The 14,988-nt window shown below is 43.0% G+C and overlaps 2 protein-coding genes across 3 annotated transcripts in view; one reads left to right on the plus strand and one right to left on the minus strand.

Moving 5' to 3' along the window:
• Positions 1 to 2,394: 2,394 nt before the first annotated feature.
• LOC102245180 (40S ribosomal protein S4-like) lies at positions 2,395 to 9,396 on the minus strand. Of its 2 annotated transcripts, none has more exons than XM_005880062.2 (2): positions 9,275 to 9,383; positions 2,395 to 3,505 (listed from the first exon to the last, which is right to left on the minus strand). In XM_005880062.2, the coding sequence occupies exon 2, from the start codon at positions 3,471 to 3,473 to the stop codon at positions 2,607 to 2,609; it is 867 nt and encodes a 288-aa protein (XP_005880124.1). In that variant the 5' UTR covers positions 3,474 to 3,505; positions 9,275 to 9,383; the 3' UTR covers positions 2,395 to 2,606. The 2 variants fall into 2 exon arrangements, with proteins under 2 accessions (XP_005880124.1, XP_005880123.1); XM_005880061.2 differs by having other exon boundaries at positions 2,398 to 3,509; positions 9,275 to 9,396.
• A 49-nt stretch (positions 9,397 to 9,445) lies between these two features.
• XRCC2 (X-ray repair complementing defective repair in Chinese hamster cells 2) overlaps positions 9,446 to 14,988 on the plus strand; it is a 35,762-nt gene continuing 30,219 nt past the window's right edge. Inside the window, exon 1 of the mRNA XM_005880063.2 lies at positions 9,446 to 9,626. Coding sequence (XP_005880125.1) covers positions 9,588 to 9,626 — 39 coding nt within the window. The 5' untranslated portion in view covers positions 9,446 to 9,587. The remainder of the gene's footprint in view (positions 9,627 to 14,988) is intronic.

The raw sequence follows: 14,988 nt of genomic DNA on the forward strand, positions 1-14,988 counted from the left end.
AATTCAGATAACCAAGATAGTAGTCTTTAGAAACTAACAGTCTATAGCCCAATGCTGTAATAGCACCATGTATGCCAGATAATGGCATGATAAGGCTCTAATAGCAAGAACAACCAAATAAACCTTTCACCAAAAGTCATTAGCTTGTTTTCTTTAACTCAAAGCAAGCTTATTACTCTTAACATTTTTATTTGGCAAGAAACATGTATAGCCCTGGCCAGTTTGGCTCAGTGGATAGAGCACTGGCCTGTGGACTGAAGGGTCCCAGGTTTGATTCTGGTCAAGGGCACATGCTCGGTTTGGGGGGTGGGGGGGATGCAGGAGGCAGCCGATCAATTATTCTCATCATTGATGTTTCTATTTCTCTCTCTCTCCCTTCCTCTCTGAAATCAGTAAAAATATTTTTTTTAAAAAAGAAACATGTATAATTATTTTAATTCTACAATGCCACAGGAGAAATAAAGGAGCTCAAAACATTTTGGCCAGAAATGAATTGTGTGAAGGATGGGTGATGGGGGAGACAGAAGGCTGGGACAAGTTGGGGAAGACAGTTGTGGAATTCTTGCAGAACCATCATTTCACAGAAGAGTTGCCCTGGACAGTGTGGCTCACTCAGTGCACCAAAAGGCTGCCAGTTGATTCCAGGCTGGGGCACATGCCCAGGTTGCTTGCTCAATCCTCAGTGGGTGTGGGGGTGCAGTTTTGCTCTCACATCTATGTTTCTCTTTCCCTCTCCCTTCCTTTCTCTCTAAAACAAATAAAAAATAAAAGAACGAGTCCAACTCATTCTGTGATGTTCTAGAAGCCAAAACAAGGACTTAACCATTTGAAATCCACAGAAATTCCAGTTCAAATGCAGGTACTATTATCTGTCATAGGGAGTGCTCAGAATGGCATTTAACATAGAATTATGTTATCATTTGTATTTTAAACACACACACACACACATACACACACACATTTGGTGCTGGTTGAAGGAAGACTGCTACACATATATGAATACGTGTACAAAACCCTCTTAAAACAATACGTAGAACCTTGACAATGGTTGCCACAGGAAGAGACGGGGATAGGATGGGGAATTACCCTACTCACTTTTGTTCTGCCTGTTTTCACATAATAAAATGAAAGGGAGAGGGGTGCCCTAGCAATTTTTCTGACACCGATGGTGCTTAAGCAGACTGTCAGGCAGTGCTTAAGTGCTTTAAAAGGAATTCCTGCTTTGGGGAAGGACCTGATCATGGTACCACTCAGGTTCCTTTTAACTTAGAGCTGTGAAGGTAGATGAGACAGAAGAGCCAGGGAAAGCGGGGAGGGGGGGGGCGGGGAGGAGATGGGATGAGGGGACTTTATCCATCCCATTTACTTCCACGTTCCCAGAGAGGAGGCAGAGCCAGCGGTGGTTATCAGAGGCAGAGAGAAGCCTGAAACCCTAATTTGACTTGATGTTTTCCTATGCTTTTCTTTTTCTTTTTAAAATATATTTTATTGATTTTTTTACAGAGAGGGAGAGGGAGAGTTAGAAACATCAATCAGCTGCCTCCTGCACACCTCCTACCGGGGATGTGCCCGCAACGAAGGTACATGCCCTTGACTGGAATGGAACCTGGGACCTTTCAGTCCGCAGGCCGATGCTCTCCACTGAGGCAAACCGGTTAGGGCAACTGACATCTAAAAAGAGGTTAGTACTGAGCATAAGCTATTCAGCTATCCCCAGAATTCCTGCATTCATCTATTATTTATACCTTACAAATGCTAAGATAAAAAAATGAAGTTAGATATTTCAACTTGACAGGAGGCTTGTGGAGACTACCAGGAACAAAATAATTTTGAGTCTAAAGTGGGGGGAAATGAGCTTCCTAATTCAGTGATATTTTATTTAAACAAGGCAAAAAATATTCCTTTGCCCCTCAGTAGTTAAAAAATATATAGATTATGAGAACTTATAATTTATATAGAATATTTTAGTCTTTTAATGTTATTGGAATTTTAAAAAATAATAATGTATATATTGAGGTATTTGTCACACTTTACCCCTCATTTTAGTTTGAATATAAAAGGTGATAAAATACATTAAATTACCAGTTTAAATAGCATCTTTTTATCCATGAACATCCTTGAACACATACATTTTTTAATAGGCTTTATTTTTTAAAGTAATTTTACATTTACAGAAAAATTAAGATAGTACAGAGCTGTCATGTACCTGGCATCAGTTTCACTAATTACTGAACATCCTACAGTGGTATGGTGTATTTGCTACATTTCATAAACCAATATTAATACATTACCTTTAACGAAAATCTTTATTTGCATTTTAATTACAATTACATAAAGTCAAAACAAAACTACTTATTTTGCTAGAAACCTATAAATTCAAATGTAAGTTGAAAATACATCAGAGTAATTGCCCATGAAGCTATGAGATAGGAAGTAAGAAATGTGACTTAAAGGGAATAAACAGATAAATGAAATAAGAGCTTTTCAGGAGCAAATAGCTGGTTACAAACTGAAAAGTACAATGAACTAACTCGGGTATCTAAAAAAAGGAAGAGGTTGAAGTGAGAATGACTATAGGGTAAAGGACTGTCATACTCATTTAGCTGTTAAGCCCCACAGGAAAAGGGAATGAAATTTAGGTTAGGAATTATTAGCATCTTAGCGGGAGTGTCCATCCCCCCCCCCCCCCCCCCCCCCCCCCCCGCCAGTCTCTTGTCTCTCTCTTCAGCAATGGTGAGGCGACTACCCTTTCCACGGGGAAGGGAAATCCATGGTTTGTTGCCTTTGCCGATAACAAAAATATTGGAGAGCCGGGTGGCAAAGCTATTTCCAGTGGTATCTTTGACATGAACTACGTCAAAAGAACCAGGATGTTTCTCTCTGTTGGTGATCACACCAATTCTTCCCAGGTTGGCACCTCCGGTGATCATACACAGGTTACCTGTGTCAAACTTGATGAAATCGGTAATTTTGCCAGATTCCAAATCAATCTGAATGGTGTCGTTCACCTTGATGAGGGGATCAGGGTAGCGGATGGTACGAGCATCATGGGTCACCAGATGAGGGATTCCCTTGGTGCCCACAAAGATCTTCCGCACTTTGCACAGCTTGTACTTGGCCTCCTCAGGTGTTATACGATGAACAGCAAAGCGACCCTTGGTGTCATAGACCAGACGGAAATTCTCTCCTGTCTTATCAATGCTGATGACATCCATAAAGCCAGCAGGGTAGGTTGTATCGGTTCGGACCTTGCCATCGATCTTAATGAACCGCTGCATGCAGATCTTCTTTACTTCATCTCCTGTTAGGGCATACTTAAGTCTGTTTCTTAGGAAAATGATGAGAGGGAGACATTCTCTCAGCTTGTGGGGACCGGTAGATGGACGAGGAGCAAATACCCCGGTCAGTTTATCCAGCATCCAATGCTTTGGAGCTGCTACACGCTTCAGGTGCTTCTTGGGACCACGAGCCATGGCTGTGCTAGGCACGGAAAGAGGACTCTCTTCTTGCTTAAAAGTAAAAAAAAAATCACAAGGGGTCAAATATATGGTAACAGAAGGAGACTAGACTTTGGGGGGTGAGCACACAACAGAACATACAGATGATAGATTATAAAATTGTACACCTAAAATGTATATAATGTTATTAACCCATGTTAACCCAATACATTTAATTTTTAAAAAAGAGTTAAGAATCACAGAATCTATAGTTGTAAAAGACCTTAGATCTTTGCATCTTCTGGAAGCAACTAATGTGTTAGGAAGACTGAAGAATTTACAGTCAGATAGACCTGGATACTTACAAGCTAGAGGACTGCATAATCACTAAACCTCTCAGGTCCTCAAAGTACTCCCTATAAGAGGAGGGTAAATACCTTGCAGGGAAGAGTTGGAAATCATATACATAGAACAATAACCATAGAATCTGGAATATAACTGACTCTCAAGCGGAAGCTATTATATACTCCAATTTCCCCACTTCACAGAGGAAGAAACGGAGGCTACTATCTCATGGAAGTTAGAGGCACACCCAGGAACACATTTAAAACCCATTTAAATGGATCTCATGTGCATATACCTAAGAGTGGAATTGGAGGCATGATTTAGGATTAATTCCTAGAAGTAGGATTGATGTATCAAAAAGTTAATAAATGTAAAGTTTTGTTAGAGATTGCCAAATTCCCCTCCAAAATGACTGAACATGTTTGCATTTCTACCAGCAATTTATGAGTGCCTCATACATTCTTTTAAAAGAGAAGTGATGTCTCTAGAGCCATGGTCGTGAGCCACATGCGGCTCTTTGGCCCCTTGAGTGTGGCTCTTCCACAAAATACGTGTGGGTGTGCACGTACAGTGCGATTGAAACTTCGTGGCCCAAGCGCAGAAGTCGGTATTTTGTGGAAGAGCCGCACTCAAGGGGCCAAAGAGCCGCATGTGGCTCGCGAGCCGCAATTTGCCAACCACTGCTCTAGAGCATTAACACTTTCAAAACCATGTTGTGCAAGATGGCCCATGGAAACAGGTGTGCCTAAGGACTGGCCTAGTTCCACCAGCACATAATCTTCATTAGGAACAGGGTGAGGACTGAGAAACTCATTTAGTACAGAGCAGCTATTCAATTGTAAAGCCTGCTTCCTAAGAGACTGATTCTTTATATGTGAGGAAAGATTTACTTTGTATAGAAGTGCATGGCATGGAAGAGGAGGGTGACTTAGATATGTGGCTTTGCATATATGGATCCTCATTGTGGAGGATATAATGAAGTAGAGGTTGCCTCCCCAACATCTACCCTACTTCCCCCAACTACTCTTATTTTGTTGTTCTCACTGTCATTTCCTGTTATCCACTCCTTTCCACAAAGCCTATAACCTTTGAAAAAACACACATCAACCCCTGTGCCTAAGGTTGAGAATGTGGCTCAGGCTTCAGCTAACCAGCCCAGTTATTCCTGGATTGTTTAATGTTTCAAGTATGGACACATAGTCCCATGAGGGGAACAGTAAAAAATAAGAAGCTGTCTAGAGAAAAAAGAAACTAGGTACCTGTGTAATTGATCCTCTCAATTAAACTAACCTTTAAGCTGTCTTACCTCTGAACTTCCAGCTGTCTGACCCAATAAATTCCATTTATTACTTAAATCAGTAAGAGCTGGATGTTTTGTGATTTGCAACCAAAAATACTCTAATTTATATAATGAGCAACATTAGTATTGCCCACAAGACATATTTCATAAGCTCATGCTATTCCCTAGGCTTTTAAAAGAATAGATGGGTGAAAAATAGTTATCTCTACATAAAGCTTTTTCATGACAGAAAAGTTTGTTCTGCTAGTAATGGCCGATGCTACTAGTTTAAATTCTTGCCTTTTAGAATCCCAGAAGGACATTATTGTTACCAGCTTTAAATTTCTAGTTCAAATCATAAAATTTAGATCCAAACCATTATCAAGAAATTTTAACAAGGCATAAAAAGTTTTTAGGTCAGAATGAGAGGCACGTACATCTATTTTGCCACAATTTAAAAAAAAAAGTCTTCCTGTCTGTCTCAATTATAGTCACGTCTATGCTTCTTGGAGCTTCTGCTTTGTTCACGCAAAATGTTTAATTTATCCTGTTATAGACTGTTTAGTGTGGGTTATCAAGAACTGTAAAGAGCCTGCAAGTGGACAAGTTAGCCTTACTCATAGCAATAGCAACATCCAGAACATCAGTATTTCCTTGCACTGGTTACTGGAGTCCCTGCAACCACAGGGCAATGGGAAAAGGGTAAGGGAACGCTTGCAGGTGAAGTGGGTGGCATTACCCCAGGGGAAACTTCAGCTCAGGAAACCCAAATATTTTATAATGGGCAGTAGAGGCATGACTTTGTTTACTATACAAACAACTGACACCTTATATCAAAAACAAACAAACAAAAAAAGACTTCACTTTTCTAAGACAGGAAATCCAGGAAGGACCCTACCCAGTTCTAAAAGGATTTTAGCTCTTAAGCCATCACCATCTCAATACCATCAGAATTGGATTAACATTTATGGACTTGCTTGGGGGAGCAAATAATACAATTTGGCACATTTAAAATTTTTTTCTTTAGATTCAGAATACTGCTTCTATGTGTGGGAGTGAGTGGGGAGAAGGAAGAGTAGGTGAGTGCTGATGGTGGGACTGTGCCAGCTTGTCCACTCTGCCTTCCATCACAATCCACTGACCTTTCCCCCCCTTTCCAAGGGCTTTTCCTTCCTAACCATATTCTCCTCGGAAGGAATTGCAATAAACAGTTTTTTCCCCATCTCATATTCTCAGAATATTTTAGTATGTAGAGAAGTTTCAGCACCCTTTATGGTTAGCTACCCTGGATAACTACCTGATGGGCTCATCTCTTAATCTGGCCCCAATCACTGCCATTATAGTAAACAGGAGATATATACTGAGTAGATACTGAATCTTTGGCACTATGTTAAGTGATGATCTAAGAAATAAAGGAAATTAGAAAGGGTATCCATATTTTGTGCTAGGTGTTGTGCTAGCTGTTTTAAGTACATTTTTTCATTTAGCCATTACAGCACTTTGTTAACTAAGGTCCAGGGTGATAAAGTAACATGTACCATGGTGATAAGTAACAGAACCAGGTTGAAAATTCTAGCTGCATTTGACATCAAAGTCCAAGGTGAGTTCAGAAAATTCATCTTGGAATTCAAGAAGACTGTAACTCAGGGGGAAAAAAGCTCTGTGCAATGAGAAAAAGAGTGCTAATATATGCTAAGTATTAAATGTGATTACAGACAATGAGTGCTGCAGGAAAATATCCTTAATTAAAATAATTACTACCATACTCTATAGCAGCGGTTCTCAACCTGTGGGTCGCGACCCCTTTGGCGGTCAAACGACCCTTTCACAGGGGTTGCCTAAGACCATCTTGCATATCAGATATTTACATTACGATTCATAGCAGTAGCAACATTACAGTTATGAAGTAGCAACGAAAATAATTTTATGGTTGGGTCACAACATGAGGAACTGTAAAGGGCCAGAAGGTTGAGAACCACTGCTCTATAGTTTTATGAAACCCACTGTTCCATGTACTAGAATGGATCAAGAACCATTTTTAAGGAAAATTTTTAGCAGAGCCTATAGATGGGTAGCATTCGTATAGATTACTTGACTTTAACTTAAGTCTTGGATTTCTACGATCTTGCTTTCTTCTTCAGAGAAAGAAACGTAAGCCCTCAGATTAAAACCTCCTCAGCCTTTCTGAGCTACCTACCCCCAAACTTAACTGCATCTGCACCCATTCTTTTTCTTTTTTAAAAATATCTTTTTATAGATTTCAGAGAGGAAGGGAGAGGAAGAGAGAGAGAAACATCAATGGTGAGAGAGAATCATTGGCTGCCTCCTGCACGCCCCCACGGGGGGATCGAGCCGGAAATCTGGGCATGTGCCCGTGACTGGAATTGAACCCAGGACCCTTCAGTTCACAGGTCGATGCTCTGTCCACTGAGCCATTCCAGCCAGGGCTTCTTTTTCTTTTTTTAAAATATATTTTTTGTTGATTTCAGAGAGGAAGGAAGAGGGAAACATCAATGATGAGAGAGAATCATTGACTGGCTGCCTCCTGCATGCCCCTCACTGGGGATGGAGCCCACAACCCAGACATGTGCCCTTGACTGGAACTGAACCTGGACCTTTCAGTCCGCAGGCGGACACTCTATCCTCTAAGCCAAACCAGCTAGGGCTGCAGCTATTCTTGACTCCTTGTCTCTGCTAGTGGGTGGACAAGACACCCTCCCCTATCTAAAGCTGATTTTTATACCTATACCCTCCTTTCTTTTCAGATCCCGACTCCAAGTATGCTGCTCAGATGGTGTTTGTTTGTTTTTTAATATATTCTTATTGACTTGAGAGAGGAAGGGAAAGGGAGAGACAGAAATATCAATGATGAGAATCACTGATTGGCTGCCTCCTGCATGCCCCCTACTGGGGATCGGGCCTGCAACTGAAATAGGTGCCCTTGACCAGAATCGAACCGGGACCCTTCAGTCTGCAGGCCGATGTTCTATCCACTGAGCCAAACTGGCTAAGGCCAGAAGGTGTTTTTAACCCTTAAGTCTCTATGCCTACCAGCATTTAAACATGCCCCAGGCTCTGCCTTCTTAAAAGACTCTTCCCTCATCCTATACATAGAGGTGGGCAAAAGTAGGTTTGCAGTTGTTCTACAGGGAAGACGTGCAGGTTAATAGCTTCATTAATAAATAATAGCACAAGAACAAACTGTTTTGTGTACTCACAACTATAAACTTTTTTGCCAGCCCTGTATTTTTCTAGATGTTACCTCCTTCCTTCATAACCAAGTGGTTTTATTTTGAGGAACCGTCCGTATTCATTTCACATTAATGCGTTGACTCACTACAATCTGGTCAACAGAGTAATGTGGGCCGAAGTTGCACCCCATTTCCTCCTTCATAAAACGGGGATAACAAGTACCTGCCTCATAAGGTGTGGGGCGCAACGGGTTATTATACATAAAGTAGTTAGGCCCTTGCCTGGCAGATACCAAGCACTGTGTTAACGATCAGTACTATTATAAACTTTTTTTTTAAAATCCTCACCCGAGGATATTTTCCCATTGATTTTTAGAGCAAGTGGAAGAGAGAGGGAAAGAGAAATACCCAAGTGAGAGAAATACACGGAAGGTTGCCTCCGGCATGCGCCGGGCCAGGGCCGGGGAGGAGCCTGCAGCCAAGGTACACGCCCTAGGCCGGAAGCCAACCCGGACCTTTCAGCCCGCAGGCCGCGCCATGAGCCAAGCCGGCTAGGGCCTAAACATTATTTTTTAATTACACGCCGGCAAATATAAGAATAAGACAACCGATACAGCCGTTGTAAAGTAAAAACACATTCCGGTAAATCAAATGGTTGTAAACTCCGTTCAGGCACGGCTCTTACTCTGTTGTATTCCCAGAACGTGGCGCAAGGCCTCACGTGCACGAAATACTCCATATCCGTCTGTGTCTATCTACTTAATGTCTATCTTAACGAAAAAACACTTGGTAACCAATAGTACTAAAATTCTATCTCCAAAAGAACTGGATAAATATGCAGGCCCGCTATATTTTTAAAGTTCTTTTAAATTTAGCGTTTTTTTTTCTCAGAACTCACTACAAATCACATACGCAGCCAGCTGGAGGCTTTTAACCCAAAAATAGACCAAAAATGCCTGTTTACTCGGAAAATGGTTTGTTAGTAGTAAAAGATAATAAAAAGTACACGCTGTTAATTTTACCTAGTAAAAACGAAATGAAGTTTAAGAAAGTAGTCACCCGCCGCGCCTCGGTCTCCGTCGCAATGGTGTCTCACGCAATGGTGTCTGACGCCCTGACCCCACGCTCTCTTGCGCACGTACAGCCCCGCCTCCTGCGCATGCCCACTTCTGCGCACACCCGCCTTCTGCGCATGCCCACTTCCTCCCGGCCGAGGGCGGGCGCAGCGCGCACGTTCGCGTCCGGGTCAACAGGTCAACGCGCCTGACTGGCGCCGCCGTAAATGGCGCTGGTGGCGGGAAAGTTGAGTCCCTGGTTCGCCGAGCATTCGGGGCGATGTGTAGTGACTTCCACAGGGCGGAGTCTGGGACGGAGGTGAGAGTCGTTTGGGTGGGAGCAAGAGGAAAAGTGGACAGGGAGGACTGGCGGATGAGGGAGGCCGGAAGCCGGGAAGGTCGGGAGTGCGGCTCGGGGCCGGGGACGCACTGGGCCTAGAGTCCCGCCACCTGTGTACCCCACCCCACCTTTTCACACGCCCGCCTGTGCACCCCACCTGTGCACCCGCCTGCCTGTGCACCTGGAGCCAGGCCCCGCGACGCGGAGTCTCCCCAGACGGGCGGTCTGAAGCGCAGGCTCGGAGCCGGAGGAAGTCACTCCCGTAGATAGGAGACATGCGTGCAGAGATGGGGGTGAAATTGGAGCTCTCTGCTCTCTGGGATTATGGCTCAAATCTGCCACAATTTAACGAGGCGGTCACTGGGCGAGAGGAACTCCGAGAAGGGAGGGGTCGCCCGTGGGAGCCGCTTCTCCGGAACAGGCGGTGTTTGAATCGTCCGTCGCCCTCGCCACCCCAGGTTACATTTCCAGCCTAAGTAACTCCAGAGCCACAAGCGATTTGATGCCCTGCAAGAATTTGTTTAGGAATTGAACCAACAAGTGTCAGACATTTACTATATGTCACCCACTGGTTAAGGAATAGGAGTCAGAAACAGAAGAAACAACTTGTGGCATTAAAGAACTAGGAAAGAGGTTGACTTAAACATTACAGTGTGTGTAGGTCATGCTGTCCGGTAGAGGGGAGACTAGCTGGGAGGAGCAGATGCCTGAGCGGAGGTGGCTCGGCATTCACAGCGGAGAGTAGCCAGTGCATGGCTCGTTCAGGGGACCCGCAGGCAGCGCGTGGAGCAAAGCCCGTGACTGAGAACAGGTGGGAGGCGAGCTCTGGGAAAGGGGAGAGGTGCAGCAGGAAGGGTCTTTTATGTGGGCGAGGGAAGGAAGTGTTAGGGACCTAGAATGCCAGGTTCTCCATCTCAGTGTCACAGAAGTGAGCAGGGAACTCAGTACAAGATCAAGCAGAGTTTATTGGAAAGAACTTGTGCAGCCCTGGCCGGGGTGATTCAGTGTTAGAGCGTCAGCTGGCACACTGAACGGTCTCGGGTTCGATTTCTGGCCCTAGTTGGGGCGCCTTCTCTCACCTCCCTCCCTTTCTCTCTCCTTGCCTTCCGCACTCCATTAAGACATCAATGGAAAACATCCTCAGGTGAGGATTAACAAAAGAAAAGAAAAAAGACCTTGTGCACAAGGGAGTCAACCAGAAGAGGGAAGTCGAGCTCCCCAAGGGGTCCTTGTGGGTGTCTTGTAGAGCGGCCTTGGCAGGTGTGTAGGGCTTGGGAATGAGGATGCAGTTCATCGCCCTCCTACCATCGTCGTCAGGCCATGGTTGATCCCAGGGTGGTCGTAGGGCCTGTAAAATAATGCTTGCACAAATATTCCAGTTACCATTAAATGGACAAAACAACTCTAGCAGAACGTGTTTCTGGAAAGGATGTCATCGTCATACATTCTTTCCTTTAAGAATGTGGTTAAGTTCCTTTAACTGCGGACTTTTACTGAAAGCCCAAAGCCATAGTCCGGCCTCTAAGATGGAGTTCTTCTGGTCACGATGGAGTCCAGTACGATCCTATACTGTTTCAGAAGACCGGTTAGCAAAGAGTAACATTTAGGCTTTGCAGGTCAAGCGGTTTCTGTCACAACTTTTATTTTCGATTTGGCCTGCTGGCCTTGGGTTGCCAGCCCTTGCTCCTTAAGAGCAGAGCCACTGGTTGATATAAGAACCACTACAGTCACAACCTTACTTGTTTAAATGATCATTTGACACCAGGTTAAACTGAGATGACTTGCAGTCAGAACAAGCCTAGCTAATCCAGAAAATGGGAGCCCAGCACAGTCAAATCATTGAACAAAGAATTTAGCATCATATCCTGTGCCTGCCTGTCTGCAGATCCTAAGCCAGACTGCCTTGCTCATGTTACTTGGAGTGGCATGGAGGGGAGAAGAATAGGCAGCTGGGCAGTGGGTGCTCTTCTCTTCTTTCCCCTTTTGTTAAACCAATAAGCAAGCCTCTTTTCCGTGAAGTGCTTACTGTTTGGATGGTGTTTTCTTTCTGTGCACATTAGTCTATTTTAGGGATTCTACTTGGAGGCAAAGTCAGAAATTATCCCAAGGAACTGAAATAAGCTACTTTAAAATTTTAATCCACTAGAATTACCACCTTAATAAATGGCTAACCTTTCCCACATCTTGTGAATCGTAGGGAAAAGACATTTCATACAGGCCCTTCCAAGGAAAACAAAGTTGCAAAGACTGTTTTCATAGATCCTAGGGATGCAATTTATGGTAAGCCAAATAGAGAGTAGAAAACCTTATAAGATAAGCCCTTGAAATAAGGAAGACAAGCATTTGAATATGATTTACAATAGAATAATCCATTTACCTTGCTTTTGTGCCATAGCAATGGAATTTTTGCATTTATATCCTGAGAGTATAGAAAAGATTCACAGCCCTGTCTGATGTGACTCAGTGGACAGAGCGTTGGCCCACAGACCAAAAGGTCACAGGTTTGATTCCAGGTCAAGGGCATATACCTAGGTTGCAGGTTCATTCCTCGGCCCCAGTCAGGGTACATGCGGGAGGCAACCAATTATTGTGTCTTTCTCACATCAGTGTTTCTCTTTTTCCCCTTTCCTTCCTCCCTCCCTCCCACTCTCTAAAAAAATTAATGTAAAAAATATCCTCAGGTGAGGATTAACAAACAAAAAAGAAAGGAAAAGATTCACAGCGATTTTGGTATTATCCAACCAATGGCTTCATTTACACACAGTTGTTAAATAGTGTTGTATTTTACATTGTCAAATATGGTAACATGCCTTGAGTTTTAAAATAATTGATAATAGCCCTGGCTGGGTGGGTCAGTTGGTTGGAGCCGTGTTCCGTACACCGAGAAGTTGCTGGTAATCTCTGTCGTGGTGCCTATGGGAGGCAACTGATCAATGTTACTCTCAAAAATCAAGCCCAGTCACAGTTCGATTCCTTGTCAGGGCACATGTCCAGGTTTCGGGCTTGATCCCCAGTGTGGGGCATGCAGGAGGCAGCTGATCAATGATTCTTTCATCATTGATATTTCTATCTCTCCCTCTCTGAAATCAAGAAAAAATATATTTTTAAAAAAATCAATACAGTGGGGCCTTGACTTACGAGTGTCCCGACTAACGAGTTTTTTGAGATACCAGCTGTCTCTCGGCCAATTTTTTGCATTGAGTTGATAGAGTAATTTGAGTTAACGAGCTCCTTAACGAGCTCGGTCTCGGAACGAATTAAACTTGTAAGTCAAGGCCCCACTGTATACATGTCGTCGGATGAGGATTAAAAAAATAACTGATGATAAAAAGTTGAAGGTGTTCAGTTATGGTTGCCACACACAAAATTTTGTCTGCTTTTTCTTTAATTAACTTTGTTATAATTGTTCTATTATGTTTATTATTATTTAAAAACATTTTTATTGATTTCAGAGAGGAAGGGAGAGGAGAGATAGAAACATCAATGATGAGAGAACCATTTATCAGCTTCCTCCTGCACACCTCACACTGGAGATCAAGCCCACAACCTGGGCATGTGCCCTGACCGGGAATTGAACCGTGACCTCCAAGTTCACACTGAGCAACACCAATCGGGCTATATTTATTATTAAAGTAGTACATGCCTATCACAGAAAATTCCAGTTCTGAAGGGGAAAGTAGGAAACTTCCCCACTCCAAGTATCATCTCCCAAAGTGAATTTGTACATCCAGAAATTTTCTAATGTCCTTGTTTTGGAGGCTGAGTGAGATAACGCTGGACTAGAGAAGTTCAGAGACCTGGATTCTCATCTTGGCTCTGCCAGTGACAAGCTTCGTGATTTTGGATAAGTTATTTTACCTGGGCTGCTACCTTTGTACGCTGAGGCTAGTGGGCAATGATTTCTCAGATCCCTTTTAGTCCTGCCTCTAGGAGGTGGGTTTTACTATTTGTATCCTTTCACCAGGCACAGTTGTCTCTGCATAGTAAACACTTGATAAATATTTGTTAATGATAATGACTGGTTGTTGCTATTTTTTTCTTAGGAAAGGTACAGGGAGGCCTTTCCCCCAGAAGCAAATATTAAAAAGACAAGTATTTAGTATTTATTAAGTAATAATATTTTGGTTTTGTGTGATAGACTTTTAGAACATCTGTCCCCTTCTCTCTTTGCTTCCCTTCTTATCTAGAATAGAGTCGGCGCTCCAACATTACCATGACTCCATTATAAACCCCATCACCTTCCTTGTGTCTGTCCACCCTAACTTACTTTCCTAACCAAGGTTAAACCCAGCTGTCTACTTTCACTGTGTTTCTACTACCTTAGCTGAATATTGCTAGAGAAAATCACAACTGGGCCTACTGATTTCATTTTAAAGTTATAACCATCAACCTCAAATGGATACACAGTCCAACCATATTTCTATAGTAATTAGTTCACTTTCTCATTTCAAAATGTCAACAAATACAACCTATTTCTGAATTCCAGACACATGTTCTATTTTCTTGATATATCTACATGGATGTCTAATAGGCGTCCCAAACTTACCATGCTCATGATTGAATCCTGGATCCAGGGCAAACAGAGAGTATTAAAGAAGAGTATTGTATGTATCAATGTTCAATTTATCATTGTGATAATTATAATGTCCTTGTGCAGGAGAAAATAATTTTTCTAAGGAGACATAGTATATTAAAGTATCTGAGGGCAAGTGGCTCAGCATTCCTGTCCTTTCTGCCCGCAGAAATTCCCATGGCTCACGTCCTCACTCCTTCAGGCTTCTGCTCCCCTGTCAGCTGAGAAGCCTTTCCTGAGTGTCTAGGACAGTGGTCGGCAAACTGCGGCTCTTTGGCCCCTTGAGTGTGGCTCTTCCTAATCCTTAGGAGTACCCTAATTAAGTTAATAACAATGTACCTACCTATATAGTTTAAGTTTAAAACATTTAGCTCTCAAAAGAAATTTCAATCGTTGTACTGTTGATATTTGGCTCTGTTGACTGATGAGTTTGCCGACCACTGCATAAGCAGTCCTTCCTGCTGCTGCTGTTTATTCCTTTCCCGTGCTTATTCTTAGCACTTACCGCACCTGATGTTTTATACTGTTTATGTGTCTCCTCCCCATCTCCCGACCTGCCATTTAGGGACATGAGAGCAGACTGTTGTCTGGGTTTTCTCCTTTGGTCCCAGTGTCCAGAGCAATAGTTTGCATATAAGGTGCTCAATAATTGTTTAGTTGTTGGATTTCATGCCTTCCTCCTTTTCCCTCTGCCCTCTCTCTACCTCACCTCATGTGTCATTGAGAAAACAAGAAATTTGACAAGCACACCGTTATTTTTTCCTATTG

Source organism: Myotis brandtii, unplaced genomic scaffold (genome assembly GCF_000412655.1).
Source record: "Myotis brandtii unplaced genomic scaffold, ASM41265v1 scaffold624, whole genome shotgun sequence".
Classification (NCBI taxonomy): Eukaryota; Metazoa; Chordata; class Mammalia; order Chiroptera; family Vespertilionidae; genus Myotis; species Myotis brandtii.

Excerpts from the sequence above, each read along its gene's own strand:
- LOC102245180 (XM_005880062.2), bottom strand. The coding sequence starts at position 3,473 with ATGGCTCGTGGTCCCAAGAAGCACCTGAAGCGTGTAGCAGCTCCAAAG.